The sequence below is a fragment of the Moschus berezovskii genome, chromosome 21, assembly GCF_049115385.1.
Source record: "Moschus berezovskii isolate FMDL1 chromosome 21, NW_MosBer_1.0, whole genome shotgun sequence".
Taxonomy (NCBI): Eukaryota; Metazoa; Chordata; class Mammalia; order Artiodactyla; family Moschidae; genus Moschus; species Moschus berezovskii.
Window position 1 is genome coordinate 24,077,778 of NC_142480.1, and position 23,151 is coordinate 24,100,928.

The 23,151-nt window shown below is 37.2% G+C and overlaps 1 protein-coding gene across 4 annotated transcripts in view; it reads left to right on the forward strand.

The window, feature by feature from the left end:
* RALGAPA1 (Ral GTPase activating protein catalytic subunit alpha 1) overlaps window positions 1–23,151 on the forward strand; it is a 207,309-nt gene that overhangs the window by 15,865 nt on the left and 168,293 nt on the right. For all 4 annotated transcript variants that reach the window (XM_055418250.2, XM_055418252.2, XM_055418251.2 and 1 more), the window contains exons 2-4: window positions 17,289–17,399; window positions 17,955–18,004; window positions 20,842–20,899. In XM_055418250.2, coding sequence (XP_055274225.2) covers window positions 17,289–17,399; window positions 17,955–18,004; window positions 20,842–20,899 — 219 coding nt within the window. The remainder of the gene's footprint in view (window positions 1–17,288; window positions 17,400–17,954; window positions 18,005–20,841; window positions 20,900–23,151) is intronic.

Sequence of the window (23,151 nt, forward strand, 5' to 3'; positions counted from 1 at the left end):
ATATTAGAGCCCTCTGGGACAATGTTAAACGCTCCAACATTCGAATCATAGGAGTCCCAGAAGAAGAAGACAAAAAGAAAGACCATGAGAGAATACTTGAGGAGATAATAGTTGAAAACTTCCCTAAAATAGGGAAAGAAATAATCACCCAAGTCCAAGAAACCCAGAGAGTCCCCAACAGGATAAACCCAAGGCGAAATACTCCAAGACACATATTAATCAAATTAACAAAGATCAAACACAAAGAACAAATATTAAAAGCAGCAAGGGAAAAGCAGCAAATAACACATAAGGGGATTCCCATAAGGATAACAGCTGATCTTTCAACAGAAACTCTTCAGGCCAGAAGGGAGTGGCAAGACATACTTAAAGTGATGAAAGAAAATACCCTACAGCCCAGATTACTATACCCAGCAAGGATCTCATTCAAATATGAAGGAGAAATCAAAAGCTTTACAGACAAGCAAAAGCTGAGGGAATTCAGCATCACCAAACCAGCTCTCCAACAAATGCTAAAGGATCTTCTCTAGACAGGAAACACAGAAAGAGTGTATAAACTTGAACCCAAAGTAATAAAGAAAATGGCTACGGGATCGTACTTATCAATAATTACCTTAAACGTAAATGGGTTGAAATTTTCAAAAAGGCTAGGAAACAATTCTCATAGCCATCAATAGTTCAGTGTTGAGTTCATGAATAGTTTTTAAAGTTTGGGACAAACTGTAGTATTTGCTATTTGAAGTGCTATTTGTAATTGGCATATTATGATGTAACATTGGTCTTCATTTCCAACTTAAAACGCCTAAAAATGCCTAACAGGTTTTTAGATTTGTGAATTTTAGTTGAAATGTATTTTACGATGTTACTAAACCTGCAGAAATATTGAAATATTTCAGAGAACTTATTCACTGTACATTTAATTTATTTTATTTATAAAAGTTATGAACTGTAGAAAGTTTTACTTGTTGGGTCAAATGCTTATTGCTTCAAATGCTTGTTGCATTTGAAGTGCTAGTTACAAGAAAATCAAATACCTTCAATGTATAAATGCTATTAAGTTTTTAAAGGACTCTGGAGTATAAGTAAGTTTGTTTAAAGAAATTTAGTCTATTCAACCTGAATCAGCTCTGTCAAACATTAATTAAAAGCCTCATTTTAAAAAAATAAATAAATAATGGTGGTGGGAGGGAGGGTTGGGAAGCTGGCTGGAGGTGGAGGTGGTGAAGTTTATAAATCTAATTAAAAATGAAGTTGCATTTCCATTTTCCAAATCCACCCATCCACCAGCGTACTGTGTCACTAGACATTATGTACGATTTTACTTTGCGACAGAAACCATTACATTTAAAAATTCATTACAGCAAGGTGAGTTAGACTCATGATGGATGCAGCTTTAATTCTGCCATATATTATTACAGTTAAAATGTAAATGATGAAAAATATTTTGTGCTTATCAGCATTTATGTGGAAATGTGTTTTACAGTGATATATGATGTTATATTTCTATTATTGTGATGAAAAAAAAAGCAATACAAAAAGACGAAGTGTTTATTAAAACATGAAAAAAAAAAAGAAATAAATGGTTTTGCAGCACTGAAGAGATTATAGAAAGTAAATAAGCTAGATCAGACCTGTTTTATGTAGTAATTTTATAGTTTATTTTAATTATTTCAGTTGTAAAATATTGTTATACTGTTAATTAGTTCTGATTGTTCATATTAAACTATTGTAATGCAAATAAATAAATAAAATTAAAACAAGAAAAAAAATTACGTAATTCATGAATGAATATATTAGGTACGAGGAGAGCAAAGCTACTCTTCTTTGAACAACTTCCTTTCAGTGAAGAATGATAGAAAAAAACGTTAAAGTCAGTATCAGAAAGAACCCTTGGGTTATCTTAATTACCCGTGCAAAAAAATTGGCTCAAAATCTAAAATTTGTCCTGTGTGAAACAGACAAAGCAAAAAAATAGGATGTTAAATGAAGAATGCTTATGGCACTATGGCAGATTCTTTATCACTGAGCCACCAGGGAAGCCTTGCTTATTTTTAATTTTGCCATTTCAAATGTGCTGTTAAGCTTTTAGTGAGCTTTTCATTTTGTTTATTGTACTTTTAAACTTTTTTAAAAACATAAAGAAGTGAAAGTGCAAGTTGCTCGGTCATGTCCAACTGTTTGGGACCTCATGGACTGTAGCCTGCTAGGCTTCCCTGTCCATGTAATTCTCCAGGCCAGAATACTGGAGTGGGTTACTGTTCCCTTCTCCAAGGCATCTTCCCACCCCAGGGATCAAACCCAGGTCTCCTGCCTTGCAGGCAGGTTCTTTACCAGCTGAGTCACTAGGGAAGCCACCTTACTATTGACATTCTCTCCTTGGTGAGATACCATTCTCACACTCGCCTTTAGTTCTTCAGACGTGGTTTTCTTTGTCTTTTGGAACATTTAAAACTTGTGATAGTGTTTGATACTATCACACTTGTCTAGTGTGTCTAATGTTCTTGCTTTTTCAGGGACAGTTTCGATTGACTTCTCTTTTGCACGGAGTGGACTTTCTTGTATCTTTGTGTCCTGTGATTTTTGTTGGTAAGCTAACGTTTTAAATAGCACAGCAACCCTGGGAACCAGTTTCTCCCTCTCTCCCTGGATTTGCTGTTGCTTCTGTTTGTTATTGTTGCTGTGTGATTCTTTAGTGACTTTGCTGAACTATGTGCAGTCTGTTTTCTTCTGTTTATGACCTCTGGATTCTTCACTCATTCAGCCTGGTGGTCAGCTAATGATTGGATGGATACTTCTTTACAAGCTTGGAGTCTGTAAGTCTCCTAGTCTTCACCAAGGGGCTCTGTGTATGTGTTTGAGACATACTATCAGTATTCAGGAAACAGTTTGCAGTACTTTTTTAGCCTTCACGTCTTTCTTGTGCAGTCTCAAGATCAGCCAGAGGTGAAAGTTTAAATATTTTTCCAGTCTTTCCTTAATACGCTTGTAGCTTATGCACAGGGCCATCTGTACTCCCTTTAATGAGTTGTTGTTCTTTAAAGTTCCCTATGGATAGCACATACCCTGGCTTTTCCCTTTTTTAATTTTTTTTTGGTTAGTTGTTTGCCTCATCAGTGATTGCTGCCCCAGGCAGCTGTGGTGTTAAATAATTGCCAGTGATTGTTTTTCACAAATGACTCCAAGAGAAAAACTGTTACCCTGGGTGAGTTCTGAATTAAGTTAAATAAAGACAAGCTTTGTGAAGTCCGTTTTCGAAGGATCAGATAGGTAAGTCAAATAATGATGTTTCTCAGAGTGAAGCTTTGAAAGAACTCTGATTCTGTTCTGACTCTTCCAGTGTCTGATAGGCTGCTGCTTGTCACTGTGTTCGTGGGCTCTTGGTTTTTAAGGCTGTATCAGAGATGAGGATGGAGGATGGGAACACAATAAGTTTGAAATGCCACACAACTTACTGTTTTTATTGAGATTCATCCATTTTTCATGAATAAATGTCTTTGTTGCAAACCTTTGAGTAATTTCTAGGTTTCCAAAAAAGTTGGGTTTTAGTGTTTACTTTTGCTTGTTTTTAATGGAGATTTTCAGAGTTCTTTATTCCACTAACTTGCTGATATTATCTACTTATTACCTGCTTTTTAAATTATAGTTTCTTAGTTTTTTAAAATATTCTTTTATGAATATTTTTAGTGACTGCTTGTTCACTTGCATGTATGTACCATGATTCATTTAGTGTCTTACTGTGTAGTGGGTAGTGGACAAGATAGTAGAAGTTAGGGAAGAAACATAGGACTTGTATCTCATGTGAGGGAACCTGGGCATTATCCTGTTCACAGTGGGAAGCCCTGTACGTATTTTAGGTAGATGAGTGATACAGGTAGTTGGACTTAGGTTTGGGTAAATTATTCTGGTAGCAGTGTGTGGAGGATGGATAAAAAGTGGGCTTAGAATATTGTGAGAATAGGTAAGGAGGCTACTAATAAAATTCAGACGAGATCATGAAGTATCAAATGACAGCAGGCATGGAGAGAAACGCATTGCAGAGCTGTTTAGGTGAAAAATGAGTGCTTTGTTGAGTAGTGGGGGTAGGGTGGGGCAGTGCGGAGGGAGCTGAAAAGAGGGGGATGAATCGGAATTGAAAGTCAGGTTTAAGATTTAGATAATATTACCCATGTAGTAATGGACTGTTCGGAGAAGGCAATGGCAACCCACTCCAGTACTCTTGCCTGGAAAAGCCCATGGACGGAGGAGCCTGGTAGGTTGCAGTCTATGGGGTCGCTAAGAGTCAGACACGACTGAGCGACTTCACTTTCACTTTTCACTTTCTTGAATTGGAGAAGGAAATGGCAACCCACTCCAGTGTTCTTGCCTGGAGAATCCCAGGGACGGGGGAGCCTGCTGGGCTGCCGTCTGTGGGGTCGCACAGAGTCGGACACGACTGAAGCAACTTAGCAGCAGCTGCAGCAGTAAGGGACTGTTAATAATAAAGAACTTGAGGATGAGGGGGAAGATGGTGGATTCATTTTGGGCCAAGTTGAGTTTGAAACACCTGTGGAAGATGTAAATAGATAGGTAATGTAATTCCGAATCTCAGAAAAGAGCATGAAATAAATAGCAGCTGTGGATTGGTGGTGGTCAGTTGCTTCAGTGGTGTCCAACTCTGTGACACCATGGGCTGTAACCCACCAGACTCCTCTGTCGGTGGGATTTTCCCAGCAAGAATACTGGAATGGGTTGGCATGCCCTCCTCCAGGGGATCCTCCCAACCCAGGGATTGAACCCACATCTCCTGCGTTGCAGGCTGATTTTTTTACAGCCACCAAAGACCTGGGTTTAGGGAAGTATTTTTGTGTAGATAGAGTTCAAGTTGTGTCAGATGGAGGAGGAGGACGTGTTCCTGGTAGACACCACAGTTTAGAGAGAGAGAGTATACAGAGAGAAAAGTTCATAGTGAACATGGAAAAAGACAGTTTGTTGCTAACCTTATTGTAATAGTTTTTCTGTATCCTCTTCCTTCAGCATTGACTCCTATCAGCCCTAAACTTGAATGTCACGACTGTTTATGTGTCTTGGGAGGGAGCATAGAGTAAGGCATACTTTATTCTTAGTTCGGTTTGGTTCTGTTACTTGCTGTTTGATCTAGTGTCTTGGTCTCTTTGAAACTTGGTTTTGAGTTTATTTTTAACTTTTTAATAAAATGAAGAGGTAAAATAAAATTGATAGGTCCCTATCTCCATGAGGATTAATGAAACTAAAAGTATCTTGCTCAGTCTTTAGAGAATGGTGGGTGTTCAGTAAATGATACTACCTTCCTTCCTCCCCATCTTCATATTGTATGAGAATTCCTTTGCTCCTTTGCTGTGTTATGAGGAAAGCAGTTGGTACCAATTTATACTAATGTTTGAATGGTACTTAACTCTTTACACTGTGTGTTAGAGTGGTTTGGTATCACAAATGAATTTAGTGAAATTTTAGGTATTCTGATAGACTGAATAGGCTATAATCAGCCAGTGTCAGGAGATACTTTAAGGTAGTATGCATGCAACTGCACTAAATCCTCTGAATTCTTGGTAATTTGCAGTGCCTGCCTTTCCTAAACTTCAGAGTTCCTGTCTCATCCCTTGCTGGACTGTGTAGCTTTCAAATAATTCTTTAAAAATACTGTTCTTTCAGAATGAATTCAGTTAAAATTGGCCACAAGTTTATGTTTTGGCCTACCACCTCAAGTGCGGCTAATATGGTGGTGTTGATTGAGGGCTCAGAAGAGCTGGTTTGGAATTGTTTAATAGCTTTGTGTGGAGAATTTCAAAAATATATTTGTGGAGAATGAGTAAGATCATGTTTGTGTAACTGTAAAAGTGCTATCTATGCAGATATAAACTATTAAGTAAGCGTAAGTGATTACAACTTGTTTGCCTTTCCTTATCTTTATGTTGCCATACTTAGCTTGTATGCTTGATAAAACAGAATTGACTTTGTTCTTAAATCACACTGTATCTTTGTTTATTAGGTTCTCTTTTTCACGTTTTCCTTATTTCCTCCGTGCCTATGTAGAATCGTTGAAGGCAAGAGAAAAAATTTTATTTTACTTTATAGGTTTTAATCTTAAAAGTAAAGAGCTTAAATATTTTCAGATCATCAGTTCAGTTGCTCAGTTGTGTCCAATTCTTTGCAACCCCTTGGACTGCAGCACGCCAGGCTTCCCTGTCCATTACCAACTCTTGCAGCTCACTCAAACTCATATCTATTGAGTCAGTGTTGCCATCCAACTGTCTCATCCTCTGTCATCCCCTTCTCCTCCCGCCTTCAATCTTTCCTAACATCAAGGTCTTTTCACATCAGGTGGCCAAAATATTGGAGTTTCAGGTTTAGCATCAGTCCTTCCAATGAGTATTCAGGACCCATTTCCTTTAAGGTGGACTGGTTGGATCTCCTTGCAGTCCAAGGGACTCTCAGGAGTCTTCTCCAGCACCATAGTTCAAAAGCATCAATTCTTCAGCGCTCAACTTTCTTTATAGTCCAACTCTCACATCCATACATGACCACGGGAAAAACCATAGCCTTGACTAGATGGACCTTTGCTGGCAAAGTAATGTCTGCTTTTTAATGTGCTTCAGATATTAATGCTTCCTTCAGTGCTTTTTGTTCTTTCAGTTCTATACGTTTTTATCTTCCTATCATATCAGGAGCTTTTCTGCAGCTATTTTGAAACATCAGTATGGTAAAGAGATGAGCTACATATCTTAAGCGATTTTGCTTGCTTTGAAATTTTAGCATGTTTTTAGTATGATTTGTATCTGCCTGCTTTTCATGGTAAAGGACTAATGAATAATAAGTATTTGAAAGATAAAAAAAACAAACATCTTAAGTATTTATACAAGAGATAGGTTCCTAGCTTTTGTTTTTTAAAACATTCAAGACAGTTATCAAGAGAGAGATTGACTTGTCTGCTTGCTACATTGTTAAATACAAGAGTGAGTTTGCCATTTTCATTTATGTTAATATTGATTCATTATATAAAAATAAAAATAGATTTTAGTAATTATTTTCTGAGTAATTTTTTCTAGTTAAAATGTTGGGACGGTAGACTATTTCTGAAAGCATTAAGAAAAAGGTGGTTGTTTTTTGGCTTTGTTTATATTGCTTTAAATTCCTTTGTAAATGTTTTTATGAGTGTTTTCCAAGTTTGGGGTTTTTTTCTTAAGAATGCATTCATGGGGAGCTTCCAGGTGGTGCAGTGGTAAAGAATCTGCTTGCCAGTGCAAGAATGTTATTCACATGTGCAAAAACTTCTGTGGACACAGAGGAGCATAGGTTTAAGTGTTGAGGAAATAACTCTGTAGATCAATGCATTTCTAGAGTGATTCCAGAAACTTTATTTTTGAAGTTCCATTTCGCCCACTCTCACTTCAAAAATCATACTGGAATGAAACTATTGAAAATAGTGTTGAATATATATAAAATTTTTTTAAACAGCTTTATTGAGCTGTTTAAAATGTATGTTAGTTATACATAACTAACATATAGTAAACTGCATATATTTTAAGTGCACAGTTTATATTTCCTGTGAGCGGCGTAGTTGAGTTTTGCTTTTTTATCCATCTGACAGTCTTTAACATTTTGAGGGTATCATTTTTATTTAGTGTGATTATTTATATAGAGTCTGTCATCTACTCTTTATCTTCTACTTACCCCTTTTGAATATTATTATTTTCTGCCTTTGTTTGGATTAATCAAGTATTTTTGTGCTTTTTGTATTCTTTTTTTTTTTTTGGCTTGTTACCCATACATTTTTGTTTTATTTTAGTAGTTGCTTTAATGTTTATAGTAGTTGTTTAGTCACTGAGTCATGTCTGACTCTTTTACGACCCCATGGACTGTAGCCCACTGGACTTCTCAATCCATGGGATTTCTTAGGTAAGAATACTGGAGTGAGTTGCCGTTGGAATCTTCCCAACCCATGATCGAACCCGCATCTGCTGCATTGGCAGGTGACAATTCTTTACCACTGAACCACCTGGGGCAGCCCCGTGTTTATAGTACCTATATGTACACATCTCTTAACATTTCACCTTAGACATTGTAATTTTGACTGATACCTAGAAGCTCGATTTGAGGAGTTCTTTTTATACAGCTTCCATCCTCAACTTTTTGGATATGTGGAATATGGGTAGAATAACTGTCTGCCTTTCCTTTTCTGCCTGCCTAACATCTGTGTTAAAATCTGGTTTAAATCTGATTTGATGATTATTTTCTTCATTATGATTTAGGTTTTCCTGCTTCTCTGCATGCCTGGTAGTCTTCAATTAAATACCAGATAAGATGAATTTATTTCATCCTGGATATTTGTATACCTATAAAATTGAGCTCTGTTCAGATGATCTTGAAAACAGTTTGATCTGTTTGCATCTTGCTTTTATGATATGTTAGGTGGCTCTGGAGTAGTGTTCATTCTAGGGTTAATTGCTGCATCAATCTAGTCTGGCTTGTGGGAATTAGGTACTCTTCCTGGCCTATATGAGTACTTGGGACTCTTACCTCTAGTCCTCTCCAGCACTTTCCTCCTTTTATATGGGGGGTTAACTTTTGTTATTAATTCTAAATTTTATTTAATTTTGGTCAGAGAGCACGTGTTAATCACTCAGTCGTGTCTTGACTCTCTGCAACCCCATGAACTGTAGCCCACCAGGCTCCTCTGTCCATGGGATTCTCCAGGCAAGAAGACGAGTGGGTTGCCATTCCCTTCTCCAGGGCATCTTCCTGACCCAAGGATTGAATCCGGGTCTCCTACATTGCAGGCAGAATCTTTACCTCTGAACCACCAGCAATGTCCAGAGAGAATGGTTTGTGCTGTTTTTCTTGGTTCTTTTTCTCTTTAGTTTATGTCCTTACTAGTTCACTTTTACATGAAAAGATTTATACTGTATTGAATTCAGAGTTTTAAGGGGAAAGTGCTAATTGTGTTGTTCAAATCTTACGCATAGTTAACTAGCCTTACCTTTGCTAAATCTGAGATGTGTTAAAATCTACCATACTTTTAAAAAATTTATCTATTTTTAATCAAAGGATAATTGCTCTTCAGTGTTGTGTTGGCTTCTACCAGCCATCAACATGAATCAGCCGTAGGTACACATGTGTCCTCTCCCTCTTGAACCTCCCTCCACATCCCACCCCTCTAGGTTGTTATGGAGTCCTGGTTTGAGTTCCCTGAATCATTCAGCAAATTCCCATCGGCTGTGTGTTTTAGGTATGGTAGTGTGTGTTACCATGTCACTTTCTACATACATCCCACCCTCTCCAAAATCTACCACACTTTAAGTGACTTTGCTTTTCCTTAGATAACTGTTGGTTTTTCTTTTTATATTTTATAACTCTTCATGCAGCATGGAAATTAAGGCTTCCTGGTAAATAGAGCTTTTTGTCAAAATACATTCAGTTCAGTTCAGTTGCTCAGTCGTGTCTGACTCTTTGCGACCTGATGGACTGCAGCACGCCAGGCTTCCCTCTGCATTGCCAACTCCTGGAGTTGACTCAAACTCATGTCAGTTGAGTTAGTGACATCCTCTGTCGTCCCCTTCTTCTCCTGCTTTCTACCTTTCCCAGTATCAGGATCTTTTCAAATGACTCAGTTCTTCGCATCAGGTGGCCAAAGTATTGGAGTTTCAGCTTCAGCATCAGTCCTTCCAGTGAATATTCAGGACTCATTTCCTTTAGGATGGATTGGTTGGATTTCCTTGCTGTCCAAGGGACTCTCAAGAATCTTCTCCACCACCACAGTTCAAAAGCATCAATTCTTCAGCATTCAGCTTTCTTTAAAGTCCAACGCTCACATCCATATATGACTACTGGAAAAATTATACCCTTGACCAGATGGACCTTTGTTGGTAAAATAATATCTCTGCTTCTTAATAAGCTGTCTAGGTTGGTCATAACTTTCCTTCCAAGGAGTAAGCGTCTTTTAGTTTCATGGCTGCAGTCACCATCTGCAGTGATTTTGGAGCTCCCCCAAATAAAGTCAGCCACTCTTTCCATTGTTTCCCCATCTATTTGCCATGAAGTGATGGGATCAGATGCCATGATCTTAGTTTTCTGAATGCTGAGCTTTAAGCCAACTTTTTCACTCTCCCCTTTCACTTTCATCAAAAGGCTTTTTAGTTCCTCTTCACTTTCTGCCATAAGGGTGGTGTCATCTGCATATCTGAGGTTATTGGTATTTCTCCCAGTAATCTTTATTCCAGCTTGTGCTTCATCCAGTACAGCATTTCTCATGATGTACTCTGCATATAAGTTAAATAAGCAGGGGGACAATACACAGTCCTGACATACTCCTTTTCCTATTTGGAACCAGTCTGTTGTTCCATGTCCAGTTCTAACTGTTGCTTCTTGACCTGCCTCTTAGGAGGCAAGTCACGTGGTCTGGTCTTCCCATCTCTTTACGAATTTTCCACAGTTTGTTGTCATCCACACTGTCAAAGGCTTTGGCATAGTCAATAAAGCAGAAAGAGATGTTTTTTCTGGAACTCTCTTGCTTTTTCGATGACCCAACGGATGTTGGCAATTTGGTCTCTGGTTCCTCTGCCTTTTCTAAATCCGCTTGAACATCTGGAAGTTCACAGTTCATGTACTGTTGAAGCCTGGCTTGGAGGATTTTGAGCATTACTTTGCTCAAGTGTGAGGTGAGTACAGTTATGCAGTAGTTTGAACGTTCTTTGGCATTGCCTTTCTTTGGGATTAGAATGAAAACCGGCCTTTCCCAGTCCTGTGGCCACTGCTGAGTTTTCCAAATTTGCTGGCATATTGAGTGCAGCACTTTCACAGCATCATCTTTTAGGATTTGAAATAGCTCAACTTGAATTCCATCACCTCCACAAGCTTTGTTCATAGTGATGTTTCCTAAGGCCCACTTGACTGCACTCTAGGATGTCCGAGTCTAGGTGAATGATCTCACCATCATGGTTATCTGGGTCATGAAGATCTTTTTTGTATAGTTCTTCTGTGTATTCTTGCCACCTCTTCTTAATATCTTCTGCTTCTGTTAGGTCCATACCGTTTCTGTCCTTTATTGAGCCCATCTTTGCATGAAATGTTCCCTTGGTATGTCTAATTTTCTTGATGAGATCTCTAGTCTTTTCCATTCTGTTGTTTTCCTCTATTTCTTTGCACTGATCGCTGAGGAAGCCTTTCTTATCTCTCCTTGCTATTCTTTGGAACTCTGCCTTCAGATGGGTATGTATTTCCTTTTCTCCTTTGCCTTTAGCCTCTCTTCTTTTCTCAGCTATTTGTAAGGCCTCCTCAGACAACCATTTTGCATTTTTGCATTTCTTTTTCTTGAGGATGGTCTTGATCACTGCCTCGTGTACAGTGTCATGAATATCTGTCCACAGTTCTTCAGGCACTCAGCTGCAGTCCATGGGGTGGCAAAGAGTTGGACATGACTGAGTGACTGCGCTGACCCAGACTTGGGGTCTGCGGGCTCTATGGTAGGATTAATGGTGAACTCCAAGAGCATTTACAGTAAGGGAGCCCTTCCTGGCCTGATGCTGCCAGTGCCCCTGTCCCCATGCCATCCCATGCCTCCACAGGCAGCCCTCCAACACTAGCAGGTAATTTTGGTTCAGTCTCCCATGGGGTCACTGCTCCTTTGCTCTGGGTCTTGGTATGTGCAAAATTTTGTTTGTGCTCTCCAAGACTGGAGTCTCCCTTTTCCTCAGGCCCCTGGAAGCCCTGTAATCAAATCCCGCTGGCCCTCAAGGTCAGATTGCATGGGGATTCCCAGTCCCTTTATCAGATCCCCAGGCTGGGAAACCTGGGGTGAGGTTCAGAACCTTTGCAGCAGTGGGAGAACCGCTTTGGTAGTATTGTTCTCCAGTTTGTGGGTACCCCCCCTGCAGTTACTGGATTTCATTGTATCATGATTGTGCTGCTCTACCATCTCACCACAGGTCTCTTCTTTGTCTCTGGACGTGGAGTATCTTTTTTTGGTGGGTTCCGGCGTCCTCTGTCGGTGGTTGTTCAACAGCTAGCTGCAATTTTGGTGCTCTTGCAGGAGGAAATGAACACACATTCTCCTACTCTGCCATCTTCTCTTCTGATATTTTCATCTTGTTATTCTTCTGAGTTAGAACATTCTGAATAAGAGCACCAGGCTGTCTTCCAAGTATTTCTTTCTTTTGTCCTTTCTTTTCTTCCTCCATTTTCTCAGTTTCTTCTCACTTCTCATATATCTGCCTCTTTTTAGAACTTGATAATGTATTATTTATAATTTTCCAGCCTGTTTGTGTAGTTTTACCCCCCTGCTCCTCTTTTCTCTTTTCCTTCTACTTTTCTGCTTTCCTCCTTATTTTTGCTTAACTCCATATTGTTTGTATCTTAATACTATATTTTTGTGTTTCTTTCCCCTTACCTTTCTCCCTTCTCTTCATCCTTCCTTCCAGTCTCCTTCCCTCCATATCCTGCCTTTCACCATTCCACATTCTTACCATCTTCCTCTCCCCTTTTAGCCATTTTCCAACATCCTACTTCCTCCTTTCCTACTTACTCTCTTGTCTTCATTTCCACTCCTTCTTGTGTTTATTTTTATCCAGCGTTTCTGTGTCTCTGCAGTTGGAGAGGTTTTTGGTGTTATTCACCATATTGTTGCATCAGTCCTCATTATTATTGGTTATTTTAAGGAAATAATTTGCGTTGTTTGTTACTTTATTATTAGAAGCAGATTCCTTGTGGTACGCTTCATAGTTTAGTGTATTATAATGCCATCATTTGAGAAAAAGTTCTAAATGGTAATTATTTTTTAAACAGGTGAGGAGGAAGAATGATAATATTGCAAAATTTTTTGAATTTTTGATCTTCCAACTTGGGTTATGTGATAACTTTTATAAGGAAGGTATTTAGTACGGGTGTTGGAAATTTAAGCTCAGGAACACTGGCTTCTAAACTGTGTAATTTTTGATTATGTATGTTACAGAGCTTAAATGTCTTCAGAGTATGTAGTAGGAAATAGATGTGTTAACCTTATTCATAAAAAGACCTTAAAGAGACATCTGAAATTTTATTTGCGAAAACTCAGTGAGGTCTGGAACTGTTTCGCCACTTAAAGTTAGTATTCCCAAAGGTCTTCAAAGCATTCCGAAGCCTAAGTTAGTTTTTTACAATCTCAGAAACTTCAATCTTAATTTATAGTTGAAATGTTTATTTGATTCCTTTAAGGAACCTCTAGTTCACAAACAAATCAAACAGAAGTATTTCTAAAATTGGGCAAATTTTGAATGTTTAAGCTTTTAAGTTCCAGCCATCAGTTTAGCACTATGCAGAGCACTCCCTCAGATTAAAATTTTGAAAAAAATATCCAAGGTTAAAGAAGCTAAGGCATGCTTCCTGTCCCCCACAGCATCTAGTATCTATAAGAGAATAATGTAATTGGCACTCCATCTTGGAGTGGTGGGTCTGCATCCTCAGATTCAACCTACCATGGATCCAAAATATTTAGGAAAAAAAAGTTCTGGAAAGTTCCAGAAGTCAAAACTTGAACTCACTGCACCCAGTCAACTATTTATGTAGCATTTATATCGTGTTAGGTTTTATAAGTAACCTACAGATGATGTAACGGAGAAGGCAATGGCACCCCACTCCAGTACTCTTGCCTGGGAAATCCCATGGACAGAGGAGCCTGGTAGGCTGCAGTCCATGGGGTCGCTAAGAGTCAGACATGACTGAGCGACTTCACTTTTACTTTTCACTTTCATTCACTGGAGAAGGGAATGGCAACCCACTCCAATGTTCTTGCCTGGAGATTCCCAGGGACGGGGGAGCCTGGAGGGCTGCAATCTATGGGGTTGCACAGAGTCGGACACTACTGACGTGACTTAGCAGCAGCAACAGATGATGTAAAGTGTGTGGGAGGATGTGCATAAGTTATATGCAGATATTGTGTCATTTTATGTAAGGGACTTACTTGAGTATGCTTGGATTTTGGCATCTGATGGGTTCCTGGAACCATCACCTGCTGATACAGAGGGACAGTTGTATCAGCTAATGTGACGTAATTAGGAGCCATATTGACTGAAATTAATGGAGGCATTCACACAAAGAGAAAAAAACAATACCCATAATGGGTTATGGTCATTTGCGGGGGATGGGGAGAAAGGTATTGGGTAGAAGTTTTTTCCATAATCTATCTTCCTGCTTTTCTTTTTATATTTCCTTTCTTTTGTGTTATTTTTAAATTAGTAAGACTTCTTTTATATTATTCTTTTGTATCTACCTATCCTTTTATATCCACTTTTTTTGTGTTTCTTCTCCTATTTCCCCCCCACCATGTAAATTTTGTGACTTGATGAGCAAAAGTATTTTATAACAGTTTTTATTTGCTAACTAGATCATTATAAATAGATACGGATATAAAAAACAAACTTCTTAATTTTGATTCAGTACTTTTTATTAGTAAGTATGTAGTTTCCAGGCTTTGTTTAACCTGCTTTATGGGAAGGAAATAGAGAGACGCTGTCTTGGCTCCTAAATTATGTTGCAAAATCTTAAGTTGATTCACGTTTGCTTCTGGTATGTTTTGATTTTTTTTTGTTTTGCTCTGTTTTTGTTCTCATTTTCTTTTTTCCCTGGGGACATTAGTTTTGTTAGAAACATTAGTTTCAGGAAATTTAGTGATAATTATAGCAGTTTATTTCATTCTGATTTCATAGTTCTTTGTTATTTCAAACTACTCTGTGGGGAAAATAGAATACTTTTCCTGTTTATTTTAGTGCATGTGTTCTGTTTTGGTATTCTTTAAAATATGTTTAACTAGTATTCAGTGACTGTTACTCTTTGTTCTTTTCTTATTTTTCTTATAAATGTGTTAACACTGGAGGCTGAATAACATAGAGGTTAAGAGCATAAGCACTAAGTCCAGGCTGTGTTTGCTATGTATGCTTAGTCACTCTTTTGTGTCTCACTCTTTGAGACCCCATGGACTGCCAGGCTCCTCTGTCCATGGGGATTCTCCAGGCAAGAATACTAGAGTGGGTTGCCATGCCATCCTCCAGGGGATCTTCCCAACCCAGGGATCGATCACAGGTGAATTCTTTAGTCTGAGCCATCGAGGAAGCCCAGTCCAGGCTGTGTTGAGTTTAAATCCATGACTCTGTTTCTTACTAACTGAATTACTTAAACTCTCTATGCCTGTTTCCTCATCTTTAGAGTCAGGATAATAATAGTACTTATTTCATAGTGCTGTTTTGAGGAATATAGGAATTAATTTCTATAAGGAACTTAGAAGAGTGTCTGGCATATGGGAAATATTGTTTATGTTAGCTGTTACCCGCCGCCCCCCCCCCCCGCCAGTTCTCTGAAGAGTCACACAGATACTGTTACAGGTAGGAATAGAACCTGGGTGTTCTTATTCCAGTCAAGATGAAGCAATGCTATTTTGCTTGTCAGCAGGTTATGCAGTGTTTTCCAAGATATAAATTTCTGAGCTACAAAGTGAATACCATAAAATCAAAGTAATTTGTTTATTTATAATAAAACACATTTGCATGTTCAGCACTGTGCTTAAGTTTTGGAAATGCTAAGGCAGATACACTTTCTGTCCTAAAGAAGCTATAGGCAAGTCCTGGAAAAGAGACAAGGAAATACTTGAGACATAATTACTTTCATGAGAGAGAATTGTAGAGAACAGAAGGAAATAGAGAGGAGAGGGCATCCATCCCTTCCTTTGGGAGGGTGAAGCAAAAGGGAAACAGTCTTGGAAAACTCCATAGATGAGGTATCAATTTGGGAGTTATTATGAATATTCATAGAATAAGATAATACACCACAGAGAGTTTAAAGTGCTATGTATATGTTGTTAATACTTAACTTTATACTGAAATCTTCTTTTCAGCCTTAAAGCCTTCCAAGAAATTAATTGATTCTTACCTTTAACTTGAATTTACCAACAAGTAGTAGTTTATCCTATATTTCACTCCCAGGGTATTAAAAAAAATTTTTTTTTTCCAGTTTCTTTTTTCAAATTTGTTTATTATAGAAGAGACACATGCTTTTTGTAAATGAATTTGAATAGTTGGAAGTATATAAAAGTTATTAATTCCTCCCCCTTTCCCCAACTTAATCATTCCCTCTGAAAACAAACAATAAAATGCCTAAGTAAAGAATCTGCCTGCAATGCAGGGGAGCCTGGTTTGAATATCCCCTGGAGAAGAGATAGGCTACCCACTCCATTATTCTTGGGCTTCCCTGGTGGCTCAGACGGTAAAGAATTCACCTGCAATGTGGGAGACCTGGGTTTGATCCCTGGGTTGGGAAGATGCCCTGGAGTAGGGCATGGCAACCCACTCCAGTATTCTTGCCTGGAGAATCCCCATGTACAGAGAAGCCTGGCAGGCTGCAGTCCATGAGGTTGCAAAGCATTGGACAAGACAGAGCAACCAAGCACAAGCACCTATATACCTATGTTGGTATCTTTCTTCAAATGATAAATGCCATTTCCTTAGTTTGCACTTAAAGACATTTCATGACCTATCAAGGCTACTTTTTCCATTTTATTTTTATCAAAATGGTCAAAGCCAGCAAAAATGAATGATTTTTCTGCATTCTATCCTGTTTTCTTCACTTCATGTTTTTGTTTATGCCAAGAACGTCTTTCTTATTCAAAACCACCACATCATATCCAAATTCCTTCCTGTCCGCAAAGATCTTTTCAGATAATACATTCTCTGTCAAAGCTTTTCTTCTTTCCCCACCTTCACTCCTTCCTGTATTTTGAAAGTAATTTTGTGTTAGTACCCAACGCTTGCTGCTGTGGATACAGTTAAATGTTTAGTTTTCTGTGCTTTGGACTACACTGACAGTTCTTGTAGCAGTATTTTATGAGTTTTGTAATACTTAAATGCCTATTTGTAAAGCCTGTTGTTAGATATTTAAAATAAATGTATTTTAGTCATGTTTTATTACTCTTAGAAATACTGATTTTTAACTGTCTTGGGGAGAAGTTACAAAATGTGAGCTGTGAATTGAAAATAAAACTTTTTTTGGTTTGTTTAATGATTTTGGATGAATCTTTCTAAGACATTGTTTTCTTCAAAGATTATAATATCTTGATTTAGCCAGTTTTTAAAATTAAAATTAAAATCTTTAAAAACTAAAGCTGTGAGAATAAGGTATAAATAAGTCTCTCAAATATTTTAATAGACGTTTAAGAGCAGTTCTTTGGCATTTTTGAAGGAAACTTGCCACAGTAAATATTTGCTGAATGTGATATAAATAGTAATCACTAAAAACTGTTTTCATTTATTTTTCAGAGAATGCAGAATCCATTGATCTTAAACAGTTTTTTGACCAACATTTTTCACATATATATTATGTGTTTTTTGAGAATTTTGTTACTATCGAAGCTAGTCTTAAACAGAAAGGTAAGATGTTAAAATCAATCCTGGCTTATGCTGATGTTTCAAATAATGGTCATAAACATTCACTTAAAATAGACTCTTGCACATTGGAATTTCAGTATTATTTCACTTCTCCTCTCAGATGGCTTGTAGACACCCTGCTCAGACTGTGGGTTAGTAGTATTAATAATACCCTTATTATTTTGAGAACGCTTAGAAGATTTGCCTTTTCTCTGGTCAGATTTACCTGTTTTCTCACCTTTACTCTGCCCTAGGGCCATGTGTCAGGTTTGAGCAGTCATTTTCATAATTTTATTTTTAAGAGTTCACTTAAGAGTTTGCCACAGTATATTATGATTTGTTTGTTAGACATAAATACGTAGAACCTAAATTTAATTGTCTAAAAGGAGTAGAGATGTTATGATATTGTCTACACATTGAACAGAATACAGTTTAAATATTTTATTAAAAAACCACTGAGAAAAAACTGTGCCTGAAATATTTTAAGGTTTTTAAGTGGTTGTTGACATTGAGGACAAAATGATAATGTTTAAATATTTTTCTGTAACAATGTTTTAGGTCACAAGTCTCAAAGGGAGGAATTGGATGCGATACTTTTTATTTTTGAGGTACGTACCTACCCATGTAACTTTTTTCCCAAAATTATTTTTTGTAACATACAAAGGAATATATTGAATATTAACAAGCACTGTGAATCTGCCATGCTTTTTAAAAACTGAATTCTATTGTTTATCCTAAAAAATACCTGTCTTAATTATTTTCTGAGGTATATTTTAGATACAGATAGAATTAATGGTTTTATGCATTTGAAGCCACAATTGGTATAATATTTATGGTGTTTACAAGCAATGAAAATTTTAATTTGTGGGATGTTTTCACAAATGGAGAATTTTTTTAAGAAATTCTAAAACATTCTTACTTGAGAGGGTAAATTCATGGAACTTCTATATATACCTAAGGAGTTCATAGTTTCCGCTTTAACTGCTTTTCATTGAAAACTTGTACAGAATAGTTTAAACAGTTTATACATTGTTGATCTACCACATTACTTTTTATTGGGGTGGGACAAGTTTTTATTGCTAAATAAGCAGAAGGAAATAACAACATATGATACACTGTTAAAATTCCTGTTTTATTTTTGGCACAGTGATAAAAATGAGGGACACACATGCTTTTCAAATAACTCCTTGCTCTTCATTCTGGCTTTCAAATCAAAATAGTGATAGGAGTATTCCAATCTCTATTGAGAATTTTAGCGATCAGGAAACAGCCAGGATTAGACCTTGTGTTTTGAAAGGCATAAAGAATTTAGATATCAGTTTCTAAAGATTGAACTATTCTATTTACTGCTGATTAAAGAGAAAATTCACTGTTTTTGTATATTGACTATTTTGGTATGGTTTAGAAGAATTTAAAGAATTTGATCTCTCTCAGTTGCTGAGTTAGTCACAGCTTAAAAAAAGAAAGTTTTTTTTTTTTTTTTTTAAGTATTCCAAAAGAAGTAACTGGTTTGGTACCTGTTCTTCAGTTAGTTTTCGTTAGTCATTAACTCTGAGGAATTTGCTCATATTTACCTCCCAGAGTGTTTGCATGAATTGTTTACAAGAGGGGTATTAAAACATGGATATTTTGAGAAAGAATAAAAGAGTATGTACAGAGAAAAGATAATAATTCTTGGAAAGTATTCCTTCAGACATTTGTGAAACTATATTTAGGAAATTGAGATCATTGACTAGTTAATAGAAGCTCTTTCAGGGTATTCCTTCTATTAAAACATAATACTTATTTTTCTGTATGTAATATATACTGGTCATTCATTACTCTTTGAACTGAAATGTTTGTCTGTAATCCATCACTAAATTTCATTAGGAAAAGAAGTGTTAAATGTAGGGTTTTTATCTTTTGGAAAAAATACTTAACCTGTGTGCTGTTTTTGTACTTATGATGGTAACAATATCTGACTTCCACCTTTAGAGACTAATGATTTAAAAGATCAAGAAATTAAATAAACTGATTTCCTTTTTCTGGAATAAAGTGCATCACTGTGGAATGTTATTATGACATAGGATTGATATTCTGTTTTATTCTGTGTAGTTAAGAGTATACATTCTTTCATCTTTATATTACTGAATAAAAAGATGATAAAGTGTAATTTAATCATGATAATGTAGAAGTACTTTAAGTAGTTCACAAACTTGTCTTTTTAGTTTTCTATAATTTTATCTCTTTCCATACTGCAATAAATATACAGTTGCTGGCTAAGTATGGGAGAAATGTAGGAGGGCAAGGCTGAAGAATTTTATGTATCTTATATGGGAATAGCACCTGCCTGTGAAGAACTTTATAATTTCTTCATCATCCTCTTATATGAGAAGGGCTAGAGATGATTATCAAAAGGAAGATAGAGAAGTGTAAAAACAGGCATACCATTCTTTGAACAGAATAGTATGAGAGCACAAATTCTGGATATAGGAATATGGAAGCTGGAATCTGTTTTTCCACTTTTTAACCTAAGCACATTTCTTAACCTGTTATGGCAAATGAGATCACTCCTTTTAGGATGGTTTTGAGGATTAATGAAATATCCTTTATATAAAGTGTCTATTATTTGGCCTTTATGAACATTCAATTAATGGTGACTCTAAATAGTAATAAAATAGAGCAGCAATAATAACAAATACAATTCAGCAAGCAGATGAGTATTGAGAACATAGTTCAACAGCATAATAAGGCAGCTATTGAAGTAGAATAATTCATACAGGTGCAATATGTAAAGGAAAATAAAGACAAAATTTTGAAGACATTATATGTAAGAAATATTCCAAACTTGTAGAAGTATGTATCGGTTAGCTTAACTATAGGGATCCTGAATTTAAAAATTATTTTCTCATACCTATAGCCATTATAATATATAAGTATCTTTGGGTTCACGTGATTAATTTCATAAAAGTATTTGATAGGATTTTTGTGAAAGCAAAATATTTCCCCTCTTAGGTTTATCAAAATAGGAGAAAGAAAGAACTACTTGAAGAGAAAATATAACAGATGTTAGTGTCTCAAAGAATTTAGAACAGATCAGTAGTTTACATAGACAGTCTTAAGAATAGAAAACAAGCCTTAAAGAATATAGTATTTATTCACTAAAGAGAAATATAATTTTTACATCATTGTAAAAGATAAATTTCATCAATTTCCTGTTCCAAGACTCAGTTAGTATAGCTTGTTGTTTGCTGGAGTTTTCAGATACTGATCAGTATGCCAATGCTGAAGTAATGCCACTATCATCAGACTAGTTCAAAGATGATTTTGTATTTGTAATACTATCTTCTGCATAAGAAACTCTTAAAGGCTTTGTGTAAGTTCTTTAATTTTTCACATTGTTCAAGATGTGGACTTGTTACTTGCTTTTCATACTTTTCTTTGTTTTATTCATATTGATTTTTAGAAAATTTTACAACTTCTTCCAGAAAGAATTCATCAGCGATGGCAGTTTCATAGTATTGGTAAGTTATATAAATACTATTTCACATTTGAAATAAATGATAATATTTGAACATATTCAGTAATGAGTTGGTTATTATTTGAAATCAGTTCATAGTTTATACTTTAGTAAAAATAAAGAATACAGAATTAAACTTACTGGGAATATAAGATAAAAACATACATGAAGGCATGTTAAGTTTCATAGTGGCAAGTTAAATTTCTTTGATCCACCTGTTAACTTACTCTGAATATGTTAGCAATGATGATAAACTATAAAGCAGAAAAATAAAAGTAGACTCTGCATCAAAGTAAATTTGCATTCTATAATCAGAAATGGAAGAGAAAATGCAAAGTGCCAAGTATAAGATCCATGGGTTCCAGGTTTGAAAGCAAGCAGTGTAGGTTGGCAATTTGCTCCATTAAAAAAAAAAAAAAAAGCACGAACCTGTGGTTTAGCTTACTGCTTGAAGAGCCAGGGGAAACGAAAAAAATGCAACCCTGCTGTGGATTACTGTGAAAGACCAAGTAGGCAGGAGGTCACAGGCTTCTCTTACAAGGAGTTAAGCAAAGACACTGGCTGGCTTGGAGTCTGGTTCTTTAACAATCATAGCATTGCCACAGGACTCTCTGACTCTCATTGTAAGCCTTTTTTCCCTCTTGGATGGAAAAGGCATATGCAGGTAGGCAATTTCTGGCTTTGGTTCAGTGTCTCAATGAGAACAAAGGTGATTGCTAGTGATTCTTGTGACCTTTCTCTTGTGGTGAATACACAGACAGCCACCATACCAAGGAAGCGCCCTGTGAGCCTGGCTCCTGCCGCCCACTGGCCAGCCCTGTCCTTAGGTAACCTGCCACAATTGCTTTTCCTCCTAGCCATCCTGCCTGCGGCCTGTCTGTGAGGTGGGTATGGACCCAGTCCACGTGCCCATTTCACAGACAAAAAGCCTGAGGCTCTTTGCTGATCTGGTATCGAGCCCGTTCTCCCAATCCCGATCCATTGGCCTTCCTCTACAGGGGGCAAAGCTGCTCTGTCCAGCATCTGTGCGGAAGCAAGGTCCAAAACCCGGAGTGGACTGAGGAAAGCAGTTTCGAGTAGGAGAAAGGACTGGCTTAGACATTCTTGATACTAACAGCATGGATTGACTGCTTACCACTAACTAGGCATTATGTTAAACTCTTTATGCCAGGTTACTCAGCTTTATATTGTGCCCATTTTACAAATGGGACAGCTGAGACTCAGACAGACCTGCTAACTTGAGCGAGGTCACCCAGTCTGTTCCCGCAGACAGGATTTTTTTTAAATCGGTGTTTGTTCTTTTTTCAGTCGCAAAATGATTAGCTACTTTTTGTGACAACTTCACAAAAGTTTTGTGACAACCACAGTTCTACTTTTAGAAGGTGCCTGTTTAGGTATTTGGGTGGGTTAGGGGGGTGATTTGATTTTTTTTCCTTCAGTGAGTGGCTGTGTTGGGCCTTAACCAAAGTGCCCTAACTCAACCTGTTCTCTCACCTTGTCCTCTTCCAGAGGTATGTGCCTGGAAAGAAGACTGGTCTGTGGTCCTCAGTTTCTGTGCTGTGGTCTGGTGGATGGGAGACCTAACCATCAGCAACTGTTTTACTTGTCTCCTGCTCCATAGCTAAGAGCAGGGAGAAGAAAGTATTATCGGTTTTTTTGTAGATGTTGCTATAGAGCATAGGATTTTTTTTTTTTCCTTTCCTAAACATAAACAAGGAGAAGGCACCCCACTCCAGTACTCTTGCCTGGAAAATCCCTTGGACGGAAGAGCCTGGTGGGCTGCAGTCCATGGGGTCGCTTGGAGTCAGACACGACTGAGCGACTTCACCTTCACGCATTGGAGAAGGAAATGGCAACCCACTCCAGTGTTCTTGCCTGGAGAATCCCAGGGACGGGGGAGCCTGGTGGGCTGCCCTCTATGGACTCATACAGTCGGACATGACTGAAGCGACTTAGCAGCAGCAGTGATTCTCATGACCTTTCTCTTGTGGTGCCACCATATCTTGTTGAAGTAGAATGTTATAGGCCTTATATTCATTTGTAAAAATTGTATTTTCCTCTTAAAAAAGAGTCATAGATTTATTTAGGCCCTACAATTCTTAATCAGTTGTAGGAAATAAAATCTCTGAGGCTTTGAAACTAGAAGTCATCCCAATTAGCAGTTCTGGAAACAAAAGAAACTACATATAGGATGGATATTGATGCAGGGGCTAAAAAAACAAAATTTTAAATAATAAAGCCTTTTGAGAATAAACT